The sequence below is a fragment of the Budorcas taxicolor genome, chromosome 25, assembly GCF_023091745.1.
Source record: "Budorcas taxicolor isolate Tak-1 chromosome 25, Takin1.1, whole genome shotgun sequence".
Classification (NCBI taxonomy): Eukaryota; Metazoa; Chordata; class Mammalia; order Artiodactyla; family Bovidae; genus Budorcas; species Budorcas taxicolor.
In genome coordinates this window covers 29217347-29235386 of record NC_068934.1, presented here as the reverse complement: position 1 = coordinate 29235386, position 18040 = coordinate 29217347, and the positions used below count along the sequence as shown (strand labels likewise).

Sequence of the window (18040 nt, the reverse complement as noted above, 5' to 3'; positions counted from 1 at the left end):
CCAGTCTTAATTTTACATACTTAAAAGGTGTGTGTGTGTCTAGGCTTTAGTCCTGCTAATTCCCTATGTAGGAAAAGCAGCACCATCCTAGCAGAATGTTTACTCCTGAAAGATTTACATCAAAGGTAGTGGTTCTCAGCTGGGGCAATTTTGTAATTTTTTTTTTTTTCAGCCCTACAAGTCCAGTCTGGGAACATTTTTGGTTGTTACAGCTAGGGGGTTGCTACTGGCATGCATTGGCCATGGATGCTGTTAAAACATCCTACAGCACCCAGGACAGCCCCCAAGGACAACCACTCAACTCAGAATACAACAGTGCCAGGTTTGAGACCCTTGGTCTAAGTTAGGTGACCTTTGGGGCAACCTCCTGCTCTATTCTCCACTATCACATAGCAATCGTGTGTGTGTGTGTGTGTTCAGTCTCTCAGTCATGCCCGAGTCCCTGACCCCATGGACTATAGCCTGTCAGGCTCCGCTGCACATGGAACCCTCCAGGCAAAAATACTGGAGTGGGGTACCACTTCCTACTCCGATAGCAATCATAGAGCTTTGCTTGAAACACTTTTTATCTTCTTTAAAGCACATATACCTTTGTCCATTGGGAGTGTCATGTATTTAGAAACTTTTAAAGCTCTAGGATGGAGAAGAAAATGGCAACCCACTCCAGTATTCTTGCCTGGGAAATCCCATGGGCAGAGATGCCTGGTGGGCTACAGTCCATGGGGCCGCAGAGTCAGGCGTGACTGAATGACTAAGCACACACTGGGTATTGTATATCCTAGGGCAAAATTCCTCTCCATTTCTGGACCCGTGAAACTGATCTGCTTCCAAAATACGATGGTGAGACAAAGGATAGACTTTCCCATTCAGAAAGGGAGAAAATGAAAGAAGAAAAGAGATTACTAGTGTAAAGCAAGTTCAAAACCCAGCAGGGCAAGTTCCACGAGGTTTCAAGGACTGAGAATAATCCTTTGAGGCTTGAAGCTCCATCCTCTTGGCCCTGCCCTCAGAGTCATTCTTCCTTTTTCTCGAAGGATAACGTTCACCTCTATCAGCCTGTTTCTTGCACGAGATTTCAGAAGTCTTAACGGTCTACCTTTACTGTGTCCCATCTCTGTGCCTTTTAGTTCAGGCTGGCAGTGTTTCTGTTGGTATAACATTCTCAGAAACGTTACATGCAATTTGATGCTTAGGAGCCATTGGACATTAGCAGCATTTTAACATTAGCAGCAAGGAGAAACCAGGCCACATCCTCCACACTTTAAACATCTCCTCAGCTAAATATCTAAGTTCATTGCTTACAAATCTACTCACCACTCAACAGCAAAAGACATTCCAGCCAAGCTTTCTGCCACTTTCTAACCAGGTTGCCTTTTGTCCAGTTTCTAAGAATGTGTTCCTCATTTCCGTCTGAGACCATAATTACGAGAAGCACTTTACCATTCATATTTTTAGCAACATTCTGCTCATGACAATACAGGTACTCTCTATGATGACAGAAGCTTTCTCTATAATTCATCTTTTTTTTTTTTTTTCTTGAGCATTTGCCAGAATTGCCCTTTAACTCATATTTCTACCAACAATGTCTTCAAGGCAATCTAGGCTTTTTCTATTATGTGTCTCAAAGTTCTTCTAGTTTCTATCTTTTTCCCAATTCCAAAGCCATTTCCACATTAAATTCTTTTGTTTTAAGCTGCACTGTGCAGCATGTGGGGCATTAGTTCCCCATCAGTGATGGAACCCATCCTCCATGCATTAGAAACTCAGAGTCTTCACCACTGGACTAACAAGGACAGTGTGTGTTAGCCTCTCAGTTATGTCCGACTCTTTGCGACCCCATAGACTGTAACCCTCTAGGCTCCTCCGTCCATGGGATTCTCCAGGCAAGAATACTGGAGTGGGTTGCCATGACTTCCTCCAGGGATCTTCCCAACCGCGGGACTGAACCCAGGTCTCCTGCATTGCAGGCAGATTCTTTACCGTCTGAGCCACCAGGGAAGCCCAGATCATCAAGGAAGTCCTAAATATTTGTTACAGGAGCACTCCACCACCAAAGTCTGTGTTAGTTCACTAGCATTGCTGTAACGAATTACCACAAACTGATGGCTTAAAACAGGAGAAATTTACAGTCTCATGGTGCTGGAGACTAGAAGTCCAAAATCAAGGTGTCAGCAGGGCCAGGCACCCTATGCAGGTTCTGGGAAAGAATGTTTCCTTTCCTCTTCTTGGCTTCCTGTGGCTCCTAGCATTCTTTGGTGTCCTTTGGCTGGTAGTTGTATCACCCCAATCTCTGCCTCCATCATCACGTAGCTTCTTTCCCATTTCTCTGTGTCCTTTCTTCTTATGAGGATATCAGTCATTGTATTTCAGTCCAGTTCAGTCGCTCAGTCATGTCTGAGTCTTTGCAACCCCATGAACTATAGCATGCCAGGCCTCGCTGTCCATCACCAACTCCTGGAGCCTACCCAAACTCATGTCCATTGAGTTGATGATGCCATCCAACCATCTCATCCTCTGTTGTCCCCTTCTTCTCCTGCCCTCAAACTTTCCCAGCATCAGGGTCTTTTCAAATGAGTCAGCTTTTCGCATCTGGTGGCCAAATTATTGGAGTTTCAGCTTCAATATCAGTCCTTCCAATGAACACCCAGGACTGATCTTCTTTACGATGGACTGGTTGGATCCCCTTGCATTTAGGACCACCCTAATCCACTATAGCCTCTTTTAAGCTAACTATATCTGCAAAGATCCTGTTTCCAAAAAGGTCACATTCTGAGGTTCTAGGTGGATACAGATTTGAGGAAAGACAGTTTTCAACCACTACTGGTTCCAAGTAGCAGAGTTTGGAAATCGACAGACTAAATTCTGCACCTCTTGAAGACAGGCCTGAATTTTTACCTCCCCAACGTCTAGCACAGGTCATAGAACAGTATTTTTAAAATGTTGCCTGAAAAGTGTACGCCTATGTTCAACAGCTGAAAGGCAGAAACAACCCAGGTGTCCATAAGAGAAAGAATGGATGGGTCTGACTCTTTCATGACCGCATAGACTGTAGCCCAGCAGGCTCCTCCCTCCATGGGATTCTCTAGGCAAGAATACAGGCGTGGGTTGCCATTTCCTCCTCCAGGGGATCTCCCCAACCCAGGGTTGGAACTCGCGTCTCCTGCCTGAGTATTTTACATTGGTAGGTGGATTCTTTACCACTTGAGCCACCTGGGAAGTTTGTTTTATGTACATTCAATGGAATATCACTCAGCCTTAAATGGAAATAGAATGCTTCCACATGATATAACACGGATATACCTTGATAGCTTTATGCTAAGGAAAATAAGGCAGACACAAAAGGACAAATGATTCCACTGACAAGAGGTACTTAGAACAGCCAAATTCATTGAGACAGTAAAATGGTGGTTACCAGGGGCTGCAGAGAAGGACTGAGGAGTTAATGTTTAACTGGTACAGAGTTTCTGTGTGGGACCCACGAAAAAGTCCTGCAGATGGATAGCGGAAATGTTCGCAGCTTTCTTGGCCTGAAGCCAGCCCCTACCCTGCATCTTTGGGTGCTAAAACCGTTTATTACTTTTGAAACCTCGAGTGGGTTGTAGGCATGCCTCAGCTTGCTCACGCCAGTCTCCAGCAGAATAAAACGGGGAGTCCAGAAGGTCCAGGGAGGTCTTTGAGTGTGTCTGCGGGCATCCGCCTGCGCACCCCGCCCATCCATTCGGCCACCCGCCTACGCTTTCATGATGAAGCTACAGTGCCCGGCCCTCCCAGTGAGAAACCCACACTGGGAGTTACTGCAAGTACGCATCTTGAGCTTCTGAATATTCATGAGCGAAGCAGAAAGGCCAGCGCTGAAGGGTAGGGGGGGGAGGAAAGAGAAATAGTAGTCATAAATATTCACAAAGGCAAGCCACACGCACCAAGGAAAGCAAGGAATGTTAACGAGAAGATGACGTCCGGGCCCTGCGCGTGCCCGCTGTGCGGGTGCCCGGCGCGCGCCCCCCCTTCCCGGAGCCCGGGCACGAGCGCGGGGAGGGGGCGGAGGGGGCGGAGTGGAGGAGGGGAGCCGAGAGCCGGGCGCCGGCGGAGCTGCCGCGGGAGCGCCGTGTGGCTCGCCGCTGCCGCTGCCGCTGCGCTCCGGCCGCTCGCCGCGGCCCTTGGATGGGGGTGTCCAGCTGAGCCCCGCGATCCGCCTCCCTCTGCCAGGACCCGCACAGGTGCCGTCGCGGGGGGCGACCTTTAGTCCGGACCGACCCACTGCTGTGGGTGGGGGGTGGACCGGGTTGGTGGAGGAGGCCCCGCGCGACTTGGGATGCTCCGGTGGGCAGGGCTGGGGGCACCGAGTCTCCGCACCCCATCCTGTCCCATCCTGGAATCGGAAAGGGAGAGCCCGAGGGCCGTCGCCCTCCTGCCCAGCCCTTCGCGGGAGAGCAGGGTGGGCTGCCGTGCCCGGGGGCCGGGGGATTCGGGAAGACCCTCATTTTGAGCATCCTCAGAGCCGCGGCCCGCCAGCCAGGCGCGCGCGTGTGTGTGGCCGGAGGCTGCCTGGTTTGGGGGCTGGGGGCAGCAGGGGACGCTGCCGGGTGGTGCTGGAGCAGTGGGTCGGTACCTCCTCCCAGGACCGTCATCTGGTCCGGTTCCCTTACACGCCCCAGCATCTTCCATGCCTCTAAGAACCTGGCCCTCAGCCCGCCCGCGCCCCTCCCTGGGATGCCGAGCCTTTCCCCAGGACCGTGCATTCCTGCAGTGTCAGAACCACTGGCAGCTGCCGCAGACGCTGGGGAGCGATTGTTTTACCACAGCAGGTCGGAGAAAGGACGAGTGTGATACTGGTGGGGACGCACTGCGCTCCTGTGGGCCCAGGGCCTCTGGGGGCTGGGGGCGCATCCGACAGAGCGCCCCCCGCCCCGGGGGGCTATCACCGCCCTCTCTTCTCCTGTCTTGCCCGTCCCTTCCCTCCTCGCCGCGACACCACCTCCTGACCCCTCTCCGTCCCCCGCGTCCGGGTCTGGTTGGGCCGAAAGGGCCGTGGCAGTGGAGTATGTGTGCGGCCTGCGCGGGGTGAGCCCGGCTTCCTCGGAGCACCAGGCTTTGTGCTGCTTGGAGGGGCCTTTCTTTACCCCGGCAGCCTGGGGGAGGGGATGTGGGATGAGGGTGGATGGAGCAGCAGGAGGGAGAAGGGGGGAAGCAGAACTACAAAGAGGTTGCTGACTTCTATGGGGTGAAATACTCTCAGTCCGAAGGTGCGGCTTGGCACTGGGGTTTGCTGAGGAGCAGTGGGGAAACCGAAGGTGGGTCAGTGGACCATCAGCTTCCGGGATGGTTTGGAGGGCGGTGGGCACATAGAATCATTTGATCTCTGGGGCAAGTAGTGGGAAGAAGGGGAGATGGAGTGGGGCCTGTGTGGAGATGCGGAGGCCAGGCAGGGGGAGGCATGGTGAATTCTTTGCTGCTCAGCTCAGCAGAGCAGGCCCTGGGAAACCGGTACCCGCAGCCTGAGCTGCGGCGACGGCGACCGTGTATCATTGTGCTGTACGAGAGGCTTGTGTGTTTCCTACTGGGTCTCTGTTAAGCTCGGCGCGGTCCTTGCTTTTCCAAATTACACCATCTCTTGGGAGCCTATATAAACGGAATAGGACATGAGCAAACTGTAGTCCTGCACTCTCGTTCTATGATAAAGAGAAAAAGACAAGACCACCCTCCTATGATTCCTTTTTTTCCGCCATTCTTCACTTTTATTTTTCCTCAAGTTGATTTTGGAAGTACAGAGAAAGGAGGATAAATGCTCAACTGAATTCACCCCAGCTTTAAGGGAAGGAAGCTTCTGAAATGAGCTGTGACTGAAGACAGGGATGAGCTTGCCAAGATACAAGAATAGGACATCTCATTTGGGGGCAGAGGCACCCCACTAAGAGAGAAGAGGAAAAGGAGGAGAGAAGGGGCACCGTTTAAGAAGGACGGCCAGCCCCAATTCAGGGAGCCCTCCTTGAAGCTGAGGTGGGCCAGATGCTTGCCTCTCACCTCCTCTGCCACAGCCTGGGCTCTTTCTACAAAATCTGGGCTCAGTTTGGGTGTCAAGTGCTTTCAATTTTAGCTTCATCCGCAGCTGGTCAATCATGCAGACCTTCTCCGTGCTTGGGGAGCGAGTGAGTTGATGAAAAGAAATCAGACTATATTGTGAGTTTTCCAGTGATCATGTTTCTGATCTCCAGAGTGAGTGGTGATATCCATTTCTTCTTTTATAATCTTCTAGGTGAATCCATTTTCTCTAGAGCCTGTGCTGAGGACAGGTGCTTTCAGAATAATCTTCCTTGTTGCCATCACTCAAAACTCAATTGTAGTCTTAGATTCCGATTGGATTGCCCTCTTGTTACTGGTTGATGGGATAGATTCTCTTGCTTGCAGTCAACATGCTCCTTGGTATACCTTCTCATGCCAGCTCCCTTGTCCCCTCCAGGAAAAGTACAGATTTAAAGGAAGTGTGAATATTTGGAATACAAGCTGGTTAGCTTTCATGTCTTGCTGAAATGGAACCAGTGATCTGAGAGGCTTTGACCACATGAATTGAAAATAGCAGGAGTGCCTTAGTAAAAAGCATGGTAACATTCATTCAGTGATAGTTCTCTCTTTTGATAAGCATTTTGAAGCATCACACAGGGAATATCTTGGCAAGGATAGTTTTTCTTACTTGAAGCAATGCCACCTCACATTTTCATGTAACTATCTTTGCTTTCCTAATATTATTGACATTTTTGGACACTTCATGTATTCCATACATTGTGCTTAACACTTCAAAGACTGTCTCATTTACTGCACAAAGCAACCTCCAATATAAGTACTATTGTAAACCCCATTTTACAGATGAGGAAATGAAGTCAAAGAGGTTTATAATTTGCCCAGAGTCTCAAAGCTGGGAAGTGATAGGACCAGGATGGGAACCTGGGGCTCTCTCAGTACAAATCTCTCGTCTGTAAACCTTTCCTTAATTTCTGTCACACTGAGTGGTCTTTCCTAAACTCACTCTTGCCACTCAGGGATTCCTCATCTTTTTTGTGCGATGAGCCACTTTAGCATTGTAGAGGAGCCATTTGGGATTTTATCTCTCTTTTATTTTTGGCCACATTGAGAAGCATGTGGAATCTTAGTGGCCCAACCAGGGATCAAAACCGTGCCCCCGGTAGTGGAAACTCACGGTCTTAACCCCTGGACCACCAGAGAATTCCCTGAAATATGCTTTTACATGCAAAAAAATGAAATGTGGTATATTCAAAGAACCCTCAGGAGTCTGTTGACCATAGGTGAGGAACCTCTAACTGGCAATTAGTTGGGTATTGCTTAAGAGTTGGGGTGTCTGATATGGTAGCCACTAGCCATACATGGCTGGTGGACACTTGAAATTTGACTGATCCAAATAGAGACATAATGTGAACGTAAAATACACACTGTATTTTGAAGACTTAGTATGAAAAAACAGTGACAAGTGTCTCATTACTATTTAAAAATTTGGATTAGATATTGAAATGGTAATATTTGGGATATATTGGATTAAACTATATTATTAAAATATACAGTTAAATTATTAATTATGTTCATATGTTATTAAAAGTGACTTCCAAAAGTATTAGCTCTATACCAACACTTTTTTTTCAACACTTTCTTTTTAACAGTTGAGGAAATCAAGACCTACAGTACTTCTCATTCAGTCGGGCATTGGTAGGTCTGTTGACTCTTGACCCTGTGTTCTTCCTAAGCTGTCATACTGCTTGTGTATCTTTTTATATTTTGAGGTCTTATCACGTTGGCTTTGCAAACTATAAATACTCAGAATGTGTTTTGTTGAGATGTGGTGGTAACTGACTCAATCCCAGTAAAATCCCCGGAAGAACTGTCCAGGTCCTTACCTGGCATGCCATCTGCCTTGCTTATGTAGAATTTTAGTTTTAAAGGTAGGGGTGGAGGATGGTTTTTGCTCTCTGTTTGCTTCTCCTTGGGTAGTGGTTCCAATTTAAGCATCTGACTGGATCAGTCATCACACAGATAAGAGATAGAAGTTTGGTTGCCTTGCTGTGTTCCAGGGAAGGAAACGGAGTAGGTAGAGAAGGGCATGGTAGACAATGAGCTTGTGTTGCCTGCAGTGGAAAATGAAAACTCTGTGAGGGGGACGGAAGATCATTTGTCAGTGAGCACACATTGATTGATTGCCTCCCCGCAGGCCGTGTGTGCTAGAAACCGTGGAGGGTATCCAGAGGATGTCCGTGTCCTCGAGGAATTTAAATTAAAATTGGGGAAGGGCTTGGTTGTATACATACAGATGGATAAATCACAGCTGAAGACCCGGAGCTATTGGGAAATGAAGGGAGGGCTGAATGTGCAGCCTTCTGGGGTGCAGTGCCCCAGGTTGCTGTGGAGTCTGGCTTTGGAGGACATGGGTCATTGGGTCTCTCTCTTACAGGTCACTAATCCACTCTTCTAGTTACAGACATAAGCTGTGTGTCTGGAAGAAACTCAGGTGCTTGTATGAAAGTCTGTATTAGTGCTCTATTAGTCCAGCGTTTATTGATGAGAGTAGTAACACCCAGGTCCGTGAAGCCCTGTCCAAAACCCCTGGGGCCAGGCGTGTTTCAGAATTGAGATGATCTCAGGGTTTGGAATTTAGTAATAGAGTGCACAGTCTGCATATCATCCCCTGGGGGCTGGGGCAGCCATCTCTATAATTTAAAAATAAAAATAAAAATTTCTGCAGCATAATACACTAAATGGGATACATTAAAACCATAAACAGCTCTATAAGCATATATATCAGGTTTAGTTGGCAAATGAGTTTAGGTCATGGCAGGTTTTGCCACCAAATAAGTAATGGAAAACTTCCAGGTTATTCCTTTGTTTTGGCTGTGCTGTACCACATGTAGGATCTTAGTTCCCTGACCAGGAATCAAACCCATTCCCCCTGCGTTGGAAGTGTGGAGTCTCAACTACTGGGCCACCAGGGAAGTTCCTTTTCAATATTTATTAAAAATTTTAAAAATTGTTTATTTGGCTGTGCCGGGTCTTAGTTGCAGCATGCAGGATCTTTAGTTGCAGCACGCAGACCCTTAGTTTTGACGTGTGGGATCTGGATCCCAGGGATCAAACCACGGCCTCCTGCCTTGGGAGTGCATGCAGTCTTAGCCGCTGGACCAGCAGGGCAGTCCCACAAACCTCCCAGTTTTGAGAGCACATGGTTAAGGATGTCCTATGTTAATCATCACCATCACAATACAAAGAACATAAATTGAACAACATCATTGTTTATTATCTCCCAGGCACTCTGCTAGGCACTCCTTTAACCTTTAGGACAGCCCTTTGAGGTAGGTTCTGCTATTATTTCTGTCTTAAGGAGAATAAAAGAGGAGCAGAGAGAAGTTAAATTACTGCTGCGATCGCCGCTGGGCAGGAGCTAAGGAGTGAGCCGATGCACACTCGGCAGCCTGGTCTAGGGGGCCTGCCTCCTTAACCTTTGTTAAAGTTAGGCTTTGTTTTGGAGGGCAGGGAATGGGAAGCAGGTGTGTCTCCAAAATGCATGCTTATTAAGTTAGCATTATTCACACTGATAATGACATTCGCACTCCTTAAGGGTATAACAGTGAGAAAGCACAGACAATGGAGCCAGTAAAGCAAGGTCTTTGTTTTTAGGGGCTGAGAGTAATGAGTGATTATGTAATAAGTGATTGTGGCTCCTCTATAGAGCTGGCATAAAAGCCCAGTCCAAACTCACATTACCGTGTCTATTTCTTCCAGATAAACGAATCCTGAACGTTGCAGTTTTCTGATTGCTGTGCAAGGATGGAGGCCCCACTGGTGAGTTTGGATGAAGAATTTGAGGACCTTCGGCCCTGCTGCTCGGAAGACCCCGAGGAGAAGCCCCGGTGTTTCTACGGCTCATCTCCCCACCATCTCGAGGACCCCTCCCTATCTGAGCTGGAGAATTTTTCTTCTGAAATCATCAGCTTCAAGTCCATGGAGGACCTGGTGAATGAATTTGATGAGAAGCTCAACGTCTGCTTTCGGAACTACAACGCCAAGACCGAGAACCTCGCTCCCGTGAAGAACCAGTTCCAGATTCAAGAGGAAGAGGAGACCCTGCAGGATGAGGAGTAAGGCGTCTCAGTTGTTCCCTGTTGTCTCAGATTAGAGCCCTGGCGTCTGGGGCTCCTTGACATAGAATGAGTTTCTATCCTTGGGTTTATGGTGTATTACTTATATTTTTGTATCAGTGAGACTGCACCCTGGAAACTGCTAACCTTGTTCCATTATATCCCTTTACAGTCGTCACCTGTAGAGTTTTCTTAAGTTGAAACTACAAAGGAATAAAGCATTTTTAGGAAAGAGATTTCCCTAGATACAAAATCAAAATTCAGGAGCATGGGAAATTTGGGGGTCTATTTTCAGCTTGCTTTATATCGTAACAATCCATCCAGATATTAGAGATAAGGGCAAGAAAAAAAAAAAATGAACTGAGAGGAACTGTGTTGTTGAAACAATTTTCTTTACAAAACACCGAAACTGTGAAAATCTCCAAGTTGTTTACACCCCCTCAGAACTGGAAAGATTATCTGCAAAAGTTAAGTCCAAATAAGAAAGCATGAATATTGAACCAAGAGATTGGGGACTTACCCTGGACAAAATAAAAATGATAAGCAGGTGAAATGGCTTTTGAGTATTCCCTGTGTCACTTAGTAGTCACCTTCTGGGGTCTTAACAGAAGTCAGGAACAGAGATTTGAAAAAAGTGCTGTTCAAGGAGGGACTAGAAAGAGGAGAGGGTGTTTGTTGTATGAATTAAAGGTATTTGGGATATTTAGTAAAAATAGGCATAAATTCCCCATAGGGATAAAATATGCATCAACTATTCTTTAGGGATCACACAGGAAATGTCGAGTAGTTGGTAGTGGAAATTTCAGTCAAAAGAGCAACTGCACTTCTGGTTTCTCTTTTTTATGTACTTGGGTGGGAAAAGTTGCCCATAAGTAAGTGGGGGAAGAAGACCCCTTCTACAGCAGGGGTCCCCCACCTACGGGCTGTGGACTGGTACCTCTTGTCAGATCAGCGGTGGTATTAGATTAGAAATAAAGTACACAGGAAATGAAATGCGTTTGTCATCCCCAAACCATCTTCCCTACTCTGGGTCTGTGGAAAAATTGTCTTGTACAAAATTGGTCCCTGGTGCCAAAAAGACTGGGAACCTCTGCACTACAAGATTGAACCCGATTATATTTGGCAGATAGTTGCTTATCTGAAAACTACTGAGACCGAATCTCTGTGAATATTAGGGCTGTCTGTCTGTCTGTCTGCCTGACTCGTTATTCTGTCTCCAGTATCTGACACAGTGCGTGGTATGTAGTAAGTGATCAAATCATGTTTTTTGAGTGAATATTGAATGACCTGGATGAGCAATAATAGCTAGCCTCTTAGGTACACATAATGCATTTCCTCCTTTTCTTTTTAATTAATGCTAGCCTGAAGGTACGATCACAGAGGACATTTCACTCTGGTGACCAATACTGTGATTGTGGGCTATGTGTTTCAATTCAATTTTAAGTTTCAAGCTGATTTTTTAGATTTGGAGCCTGTTACAATTTGCTCAGCTCCTCGAGGTCAAAAAAGAATGTTTCTGGGGCTTTATTATAATACAGAGCTTCTTTGACCATAGTTCACTGCAGCACGCAATGGACTAGAAACACTATGAGCTGTCATTTTTACACTCTCACTAACTCACTGTGTGACCTTGGGCTCATCGCTTAACTCTAGTTGAATGTGATGGTGCTCATCTTTGGAACCTTTGGAGCTCAGTTTCGATGAGGCAGGGCTAAGGACTGGCTAAGAGCCTCATTTCTCACCTCACCCAGGCTGTGCTCTGAAAATTCCTCTTGCTTCCAACAGATCATGTCTTCTTGTCTAAACCACCCTCTGCCTCATTAAGGACAGAGGTTCAACAACCAGGTTCTTACCCTTTTCTAGCACATTAGCAGAGGCCACTCAATGTTAATTACTGTCACATGGGATTATTGGTCTTATCCTGATTTCTCTGACTTGCCTGCCTCATTGACTGCTCAGCTAAATGACTGAAAGCTGAATAATTCTTTACAGGTAAAATATGATGTGGGGATAGTGTGGTGGGAAGAATCTGGGGAGAGAAATCGTAATATTGTGCTTTCTGGGCATTCAGCGTGTGTTTCGTACATATCTAAAGCTTTATTGCTTAAAAATTTGAATCAAATTACACACTTTGTTTTACAGACACCCATCCAGCTACTTCAACTGTAATATTATGATGGGGTAAAGGAAAAAGATAATTTAATATCTAACCTGGTTAATAGTCTCCTGAGCCCAGCTCTCTTGTTCTAATAAACTTGCTAGGATTTGGTAGTTAGAGGTTTCATCTGCCAATGAATTCCAAGTGTTTTGGATGGGTTAGAACTACATAATGGAAGCTTCAAACAAACACAATGAAATTCTTGGCCAAAGTAATCTCCTGAAAGATAGCACAGATCAGAAAGCAAGGGGAGTGATTCCCTTTGAAGTTTTGATTTTTTTTTCTCTTCTTGTTCTTGGCCCTACCATGTGGCAGGTGGGATTTTATTTCCTCGACTAAGAATCAAAACTGGACCCCCTGCATTAGACGCACAGAGCCTTAACCACTGGATGGGCAGGGAAGTCCTGAAGTTTTCATTTGTAACTATTTGGCTCAAAGAGAATTGGCTGAGATATCAACTTATCTCTGCCTTGTCAGGGCATGGAAGTCATTAAGAGAGAGTCAATCTGTATGAAAATATCTTTTCAGTTTTTTAAATTTAGAAAATATTCCAGAATCTCTTCTCTGCATATGTAGACTCACCCTTTCTTTGTCATAAGAGATCCAACCTGGAGGCCTACTGAGTGGGAATGGTCAGCCTTCACCCCACTTCCTACCTTTCTGGGTTTTCCTGTCTGTCCTCCCTAGTGACAGAGGGGCCAAATATATGAGAATGCTGAGTTTCCTGTTCCTTCGATAGAATTACTGAGTTAAAGGTCATGTTAAAACTCAAGTTCCCATGATAAATAAACAGATTGTAGTCAGCCATGCTTTAAGTTGAAGACAAGTAAATCCTAATCAGATAGGGAAAGTCGACAGATAGCTGTGGTTTTTAGAAAAGTTAATTCTCTTCTCAGAGGTTCCGTTTCCCCATATGGAAGGCAGATATAGCGTAGATTCTATTGAAGCATTTGAAAGAATCTAAAAAGTTGTTCAAAGTCATTGGTGTGTTAATAATTCATAATTCATAAGCGTTAACAGCAAAATTGTGCTCATGTTAACACACATCTAAGTGTGGCCTGACTTGAAACCAACAAAACAATGGATGAGGGCAGTAGCCAGCCTAAGAGATGTTACCAAGCTGGAATTCTAATGAGCCCTTTAACCTCATAGTGTCAGGAATATGTATATAGGTGTGTGTCTGTGCAGCAGGATTGATGTAGCCTTGATGGCTATGTTGCCAGTTCCAGACCCAGATATTAGTATACACGTCTTGTCCAACTTCCCTTCTGGCTCAGCTGGTAAAGAATCTGCCTGCAATGTGGGAGACCTGGGTTCGATCTCTGGGTTGGGAAGATCCCCTGGAGTCAGAAAAGGCTCCCCACTCCAGTATTCTGGCCTGGAGAATTCCATGGACTGTATAGTCCATGGGGTTGCAAACAGCTGGGCACGACTGAGTGACCTTCACGTTCACTTGTCCAATGAATTCTGTTCGGTTTGCTCATCCTCTGCTACTATCTTTTTCCAAATCCCTAGCCCTCCCCAGTAAAAGACGGTTTTGTCATTTCTGCAGGTATATGTGTGTGCTCAGTCAGTAAGTTGTGTCCTGCTCTTTTGCCCTTTACTCTTTGTAGCCCTTCAGGCTTCTCTGTCCATGGGATTTCCCAGGCAAGAATACTGGAGCAGGTTACCATTTTCTTCTCCAGGGAATCTTCCCTACCCAGGGATTGAACCCAAGTCTCCTGCAACCATATAAGCCCAAGGTATAAAATATGCACTTGAAAAGGCATTTCTATTATTATAGGGACTGAAGAAAGGTGGCAGTAGTGGTAAAGAGCCTGCCTGCCAGTTCAGGGGACATAAGAAAGAAGAGTTCAATCCCTGGGTCGGGAAGATCCCCTGTAGTAGGAAATGGCAATCCACTCCCGTATTCTTGCTTGGAGAATTCCATAGACATGGGAGCCTGATGGGCTGCAGTCCCTGGGCTGCAAAGAGTCGGACACGACTGAGACAACTGAGCGTGCATGAGGGAACAAACTGGATTTCAGGTGTCATGACAGCAGAATGACAAGAATTGAGGGAACTTGTTTAATCTTAGTTTTTTTGATGAAAGATAATAGTGGATAGCTTTCAAAGTCTCTTTTGCCTAAGATAAGTGTAAATAGGAGGATGCCTCTCAGGAAGTGGAATTTTACAGTCCACCCAGGGTACTTCTGACAGGGAATACATCTCTTCCCAAGGATCCGGCTTAGGATAGGATGGACAACCTCTCTGGGGACAAAAGTCTAACCTATTCTCTCCCTCCAGAAAGCTTTGTGTTTTCCCCTCCCAGGCCTCTGTTCGTTCCCGGGACTGCATGCCTGCCAGTGTGCCTGCCTTTGCCTTCCATTTAACCTTCCCCGGGCTGGAGATCTAAACAGAAAGCAGGCGTGTACCCCTGCTGACCTTGCCATTTCTCCTTTCATAGATTGATGAAAGCACCATGTCCAGAATAATGCAGTTATAGACCTTTCACATAGAGGCGGCTGCAGCCCTGCTGTTCTCGGTTGTGATTTTTAACTTGGCATATGTTCTGATGCTCACGAGAATCATACAATTTATAAAGAATTGGAATAGTCGAGTGGGTAGGAATATAGGCTGTATAACTATTGCCTGGGTTCATATCCTACCTCTGTTATTACTGTGTGAATTTAGATTAATTAACTTCTCTGTGTTTCAGTGTTTTTTCCCTCCGCATCTGCTTTACAGTGTTGCTGTGAGGAATGAGTGAATTGATCCACATAGAGAGTTTAGGATAGTACCTGGCTTGTGTTTGGTAATTGCCTAGTAAGGTTGGCTGCTATGGTTATTATTGTTAAACAAGCACTGAATGAATATGGGAAGGGGTGCAAATGATGACAAGGAGTCATTCTATTAAAGGTTGCTTATGAACCTCAAAGGATAAAAAACCCATCTGTGAGAAAGGAAGGAGAAAACTTGAAAGAGAACAAGGATGGCTTGAAATCCCAAGGAGACAGAGGTTTAGGGAATTGTCACTAAAAGTCTAGTACTCGAAGATGAAATCCAGGGTCTGGCAGTGAAGGCTCAGGTGAGAAAAGTTGCTGCCCTAAATGACTTTAGAGCACCTTCATGTGTCACTTTAAAGATGTAAACAGTTTCAGGGTCATTGGAAAGTGTGTAGTCCCCCATTCAAGGTCCCAGCTTCCATCCTATCCAGGAGAGGCACTGCCTGTTTTGGGCTTTGCTGAGTCAGTTTTCCAGGCACTTGCTGCAGGGTCAGGCTTCAAGGTCAGTGCCTGCATGCATGCCGTTCATTCTGAGTGTAACGCTGTGATGCAGAGGATTTGTCCGTTGATCTTCCTGGTGGGTGTGGTGCCGGGACTTTTGTCTTGGAGGCAGCAAATCATGTTTGCTCCTTGGTGTTAGAATGCTAACAAGACTTGGATTTAGAATTAGGCTGGATTAATGACGGTCTAATGGTGCTTGGTGGAGACTGGACTATGGCCCATGTTTAAGATGTAGACTCTCAGTCCTGCTGAATGAGTGTCTAATGAACACTTGATGAGCTCTGTGCAAGTGCCTCCTTATAATTGTAGGGGAAAAATGAATCAGTGGAGAGCCAAAGCAGTGCCACTGAATCGATTTTCTTGATTGCTTTTGTTTCATCACCAAATTGTATGCATTGTACACTAGGAAAATCTCCCTGTTTATATACTTGTATATTATACATTCCATATTTTATATATGTTAAGAACTCATTTTATGTATCTGATTTCAAGTGTCTATGCTCTGACATACATATATACACACATAGTTAGTTAAGTTGCTCTGTCGTGTCCGACTCTTTGCGACCCCATGGACTGTAGCCCACCAGGCTCCTCTGTCCATGGGATTCTCCAGGCAAGAATATCCATCTATTTGTATATATATCTATATACTTGCTATATGTATATATATAATGTACACTTATCTTTTCAGCATCTTAAACCATACTTTGCCATGTTTTGGATTTGATCCATATGTGTACATATTTGCTTATTTTTAAGTGGCTATTTCCTTATATTAGTATATCTAAATAAAATATCCCTTCTTGTACTTGTTTCACAGGTATCAGTCCTGTTTGATGTGCACAGGCATCTGAAGGAGATTGCATCGAGCCCTCATTATTTCATTACTTTATATTAACTCAAGTGCTGCTGACTTCCATGGAGAGCATTGTTTTAGGAGCTTGGTTTATTGATTTACATGAACTCTTGCTATTAACTGATTTATTTTCCTGTGTGTGAAAGTTTGTGACTTCAAGATTTTCCCCAATCCCCTTCCCACTTTTTTCCCTAAGAAACCTCTCTGAAATAGTGAGTTAAACAAAAAGAATTGTCGAATGTCCTTTTTTATAATGTACCTATCAGAATATTTTTAAAAGTATAATAAAGGGGACCCCATCTCCCCCCCACTAAAAACTAACTGTGTAGGCACTGGAGTGTTTGATTCCTTTCATATATTTTCCTTAGAGTCTCTGGGATGGAGACAGGGCACCTTAAACTCTGCATGCCTAGAGGTCAGGGCTGTGCCATCCTGGGATCCCTGGAACATTTTGGGTAATAGGAAACTTAATAACATTGGCATCATCCCCTTACCTCCATTAGGTGTCAAGGAGTTAATTCCTGACTGTTTGGATTGTAGGCATCTGAAACTGAAATACAGTTAAACCTTGAACAACATGGGGGATTAGCGGTGCCTACCCCTTATGAAGTGGATTTTTCTGCTATTTCTGCCTCAGAAACAAAGGAATTGATAAATGACAAGGGCAGGAAGCTGAAACAGTTCGAAGAGAATCAGGGCTCAAACCCTAGTTCTTTTGATTTCACATATTGTGATCTCTAAACTAACACAAACTTTCCCCCGTACTTTTAGTTAATATAAAGATTTGTGAAATGAAAATATTGGTACTACAATATTGCTTGGAAGAATATCCACGTGTAAGTGGATGCTCACAGTTTAAACTCGTGTTGTTCAAGGGTCAGCTGTATCAATAAACCAGACGATGACCCTGTTCTTAATGAGATTCAGCCAGAAAATCTGCCCAGATCAGTCTATCTCTCTCTTCCTCCCTCTTCCGCTCAGTCTTCTCTGCCCATAAGAAAGGAAACATGGGCATTTCTTAGATTCATGGGACAGGAGTCATTTGGTCGAGGGGCAGATATAGTTCTGGAGTCGTTTCTTTATTGCCAGTGGTGTTTTAATTGTAGACGCTACCACTGGTATCGCAATGGTGAGAAATTCCTCTTTTTTTTTTTTTTGGCCCTGAAGTTCCTGGCTAGGGTCCATTCTCTTGGCTCCTTCTCTCCTGGTAGTGCCTGAAATTCAGTTTTTAAGCTGCTTCACTCCTCCATGCTGGAAGGCAGATGATCTCAGCCTGGCACACACAGAAGCCTCTCTCCTCCCCCGGCCTAGCTCTTCCTTCCTCCAGGCGGGGCCAGGCCACAGATGTGCACTAATGAGAGCTTCTCTTTGTTTACAGGGTTTGGGATGCTCTGACAGACAATTACATCCCTTCACTCTCAGAAGACTGGAGGGACCCAAACATGGAGGCTCTAAATGGCAACAACTCTGACACCGAGGTACCTCTGGGGCCCCTAACTTAACAGGGCTTGAGGAGCTGTGGATTCCAGTTTAAAAAAATTAAAAAAAAAAAAAAAAAAGCATCCAGTAACTCAGCAGTCTTCCCCATTATGTAACGAAGCTCAGCATCATTGCTGGGAAGGCAGGG

At 45.5% G+C, this 18040-nt stretch overlaps 1 protein-coding gene across 1 annotated transcript in view; it reads left to right on the top strand.

The window, feature by feature from the left end:
- The first annotated feature begins 4088 nt into the window (after window positions 1-4088).
- The window catches only part of FEZ1 (fasciculation and elongation protein zeta 1), a 41423-nt gene continuing 27471 nt past the window's right edge, over window positions 4089-18040 (top strand). Inside the window, exons 1-3 of the mRNA XM_052662067.1 lie at window positions 4089-4217; window positions 9778-10133; window positions 17792-17891. Of these exons, the coding sequence (XP_052518027.1) occupies window positions 9823-10133; window positions 17792-17891 (411 nt within the window). The 5' untranslated portion in view covers window positions 4089-4217; window positions 9778-9822. The remainder of the gene's footprint in view (window positions 4218-9777; window positions 10134-17791; window positions 17892-18040) is intronic.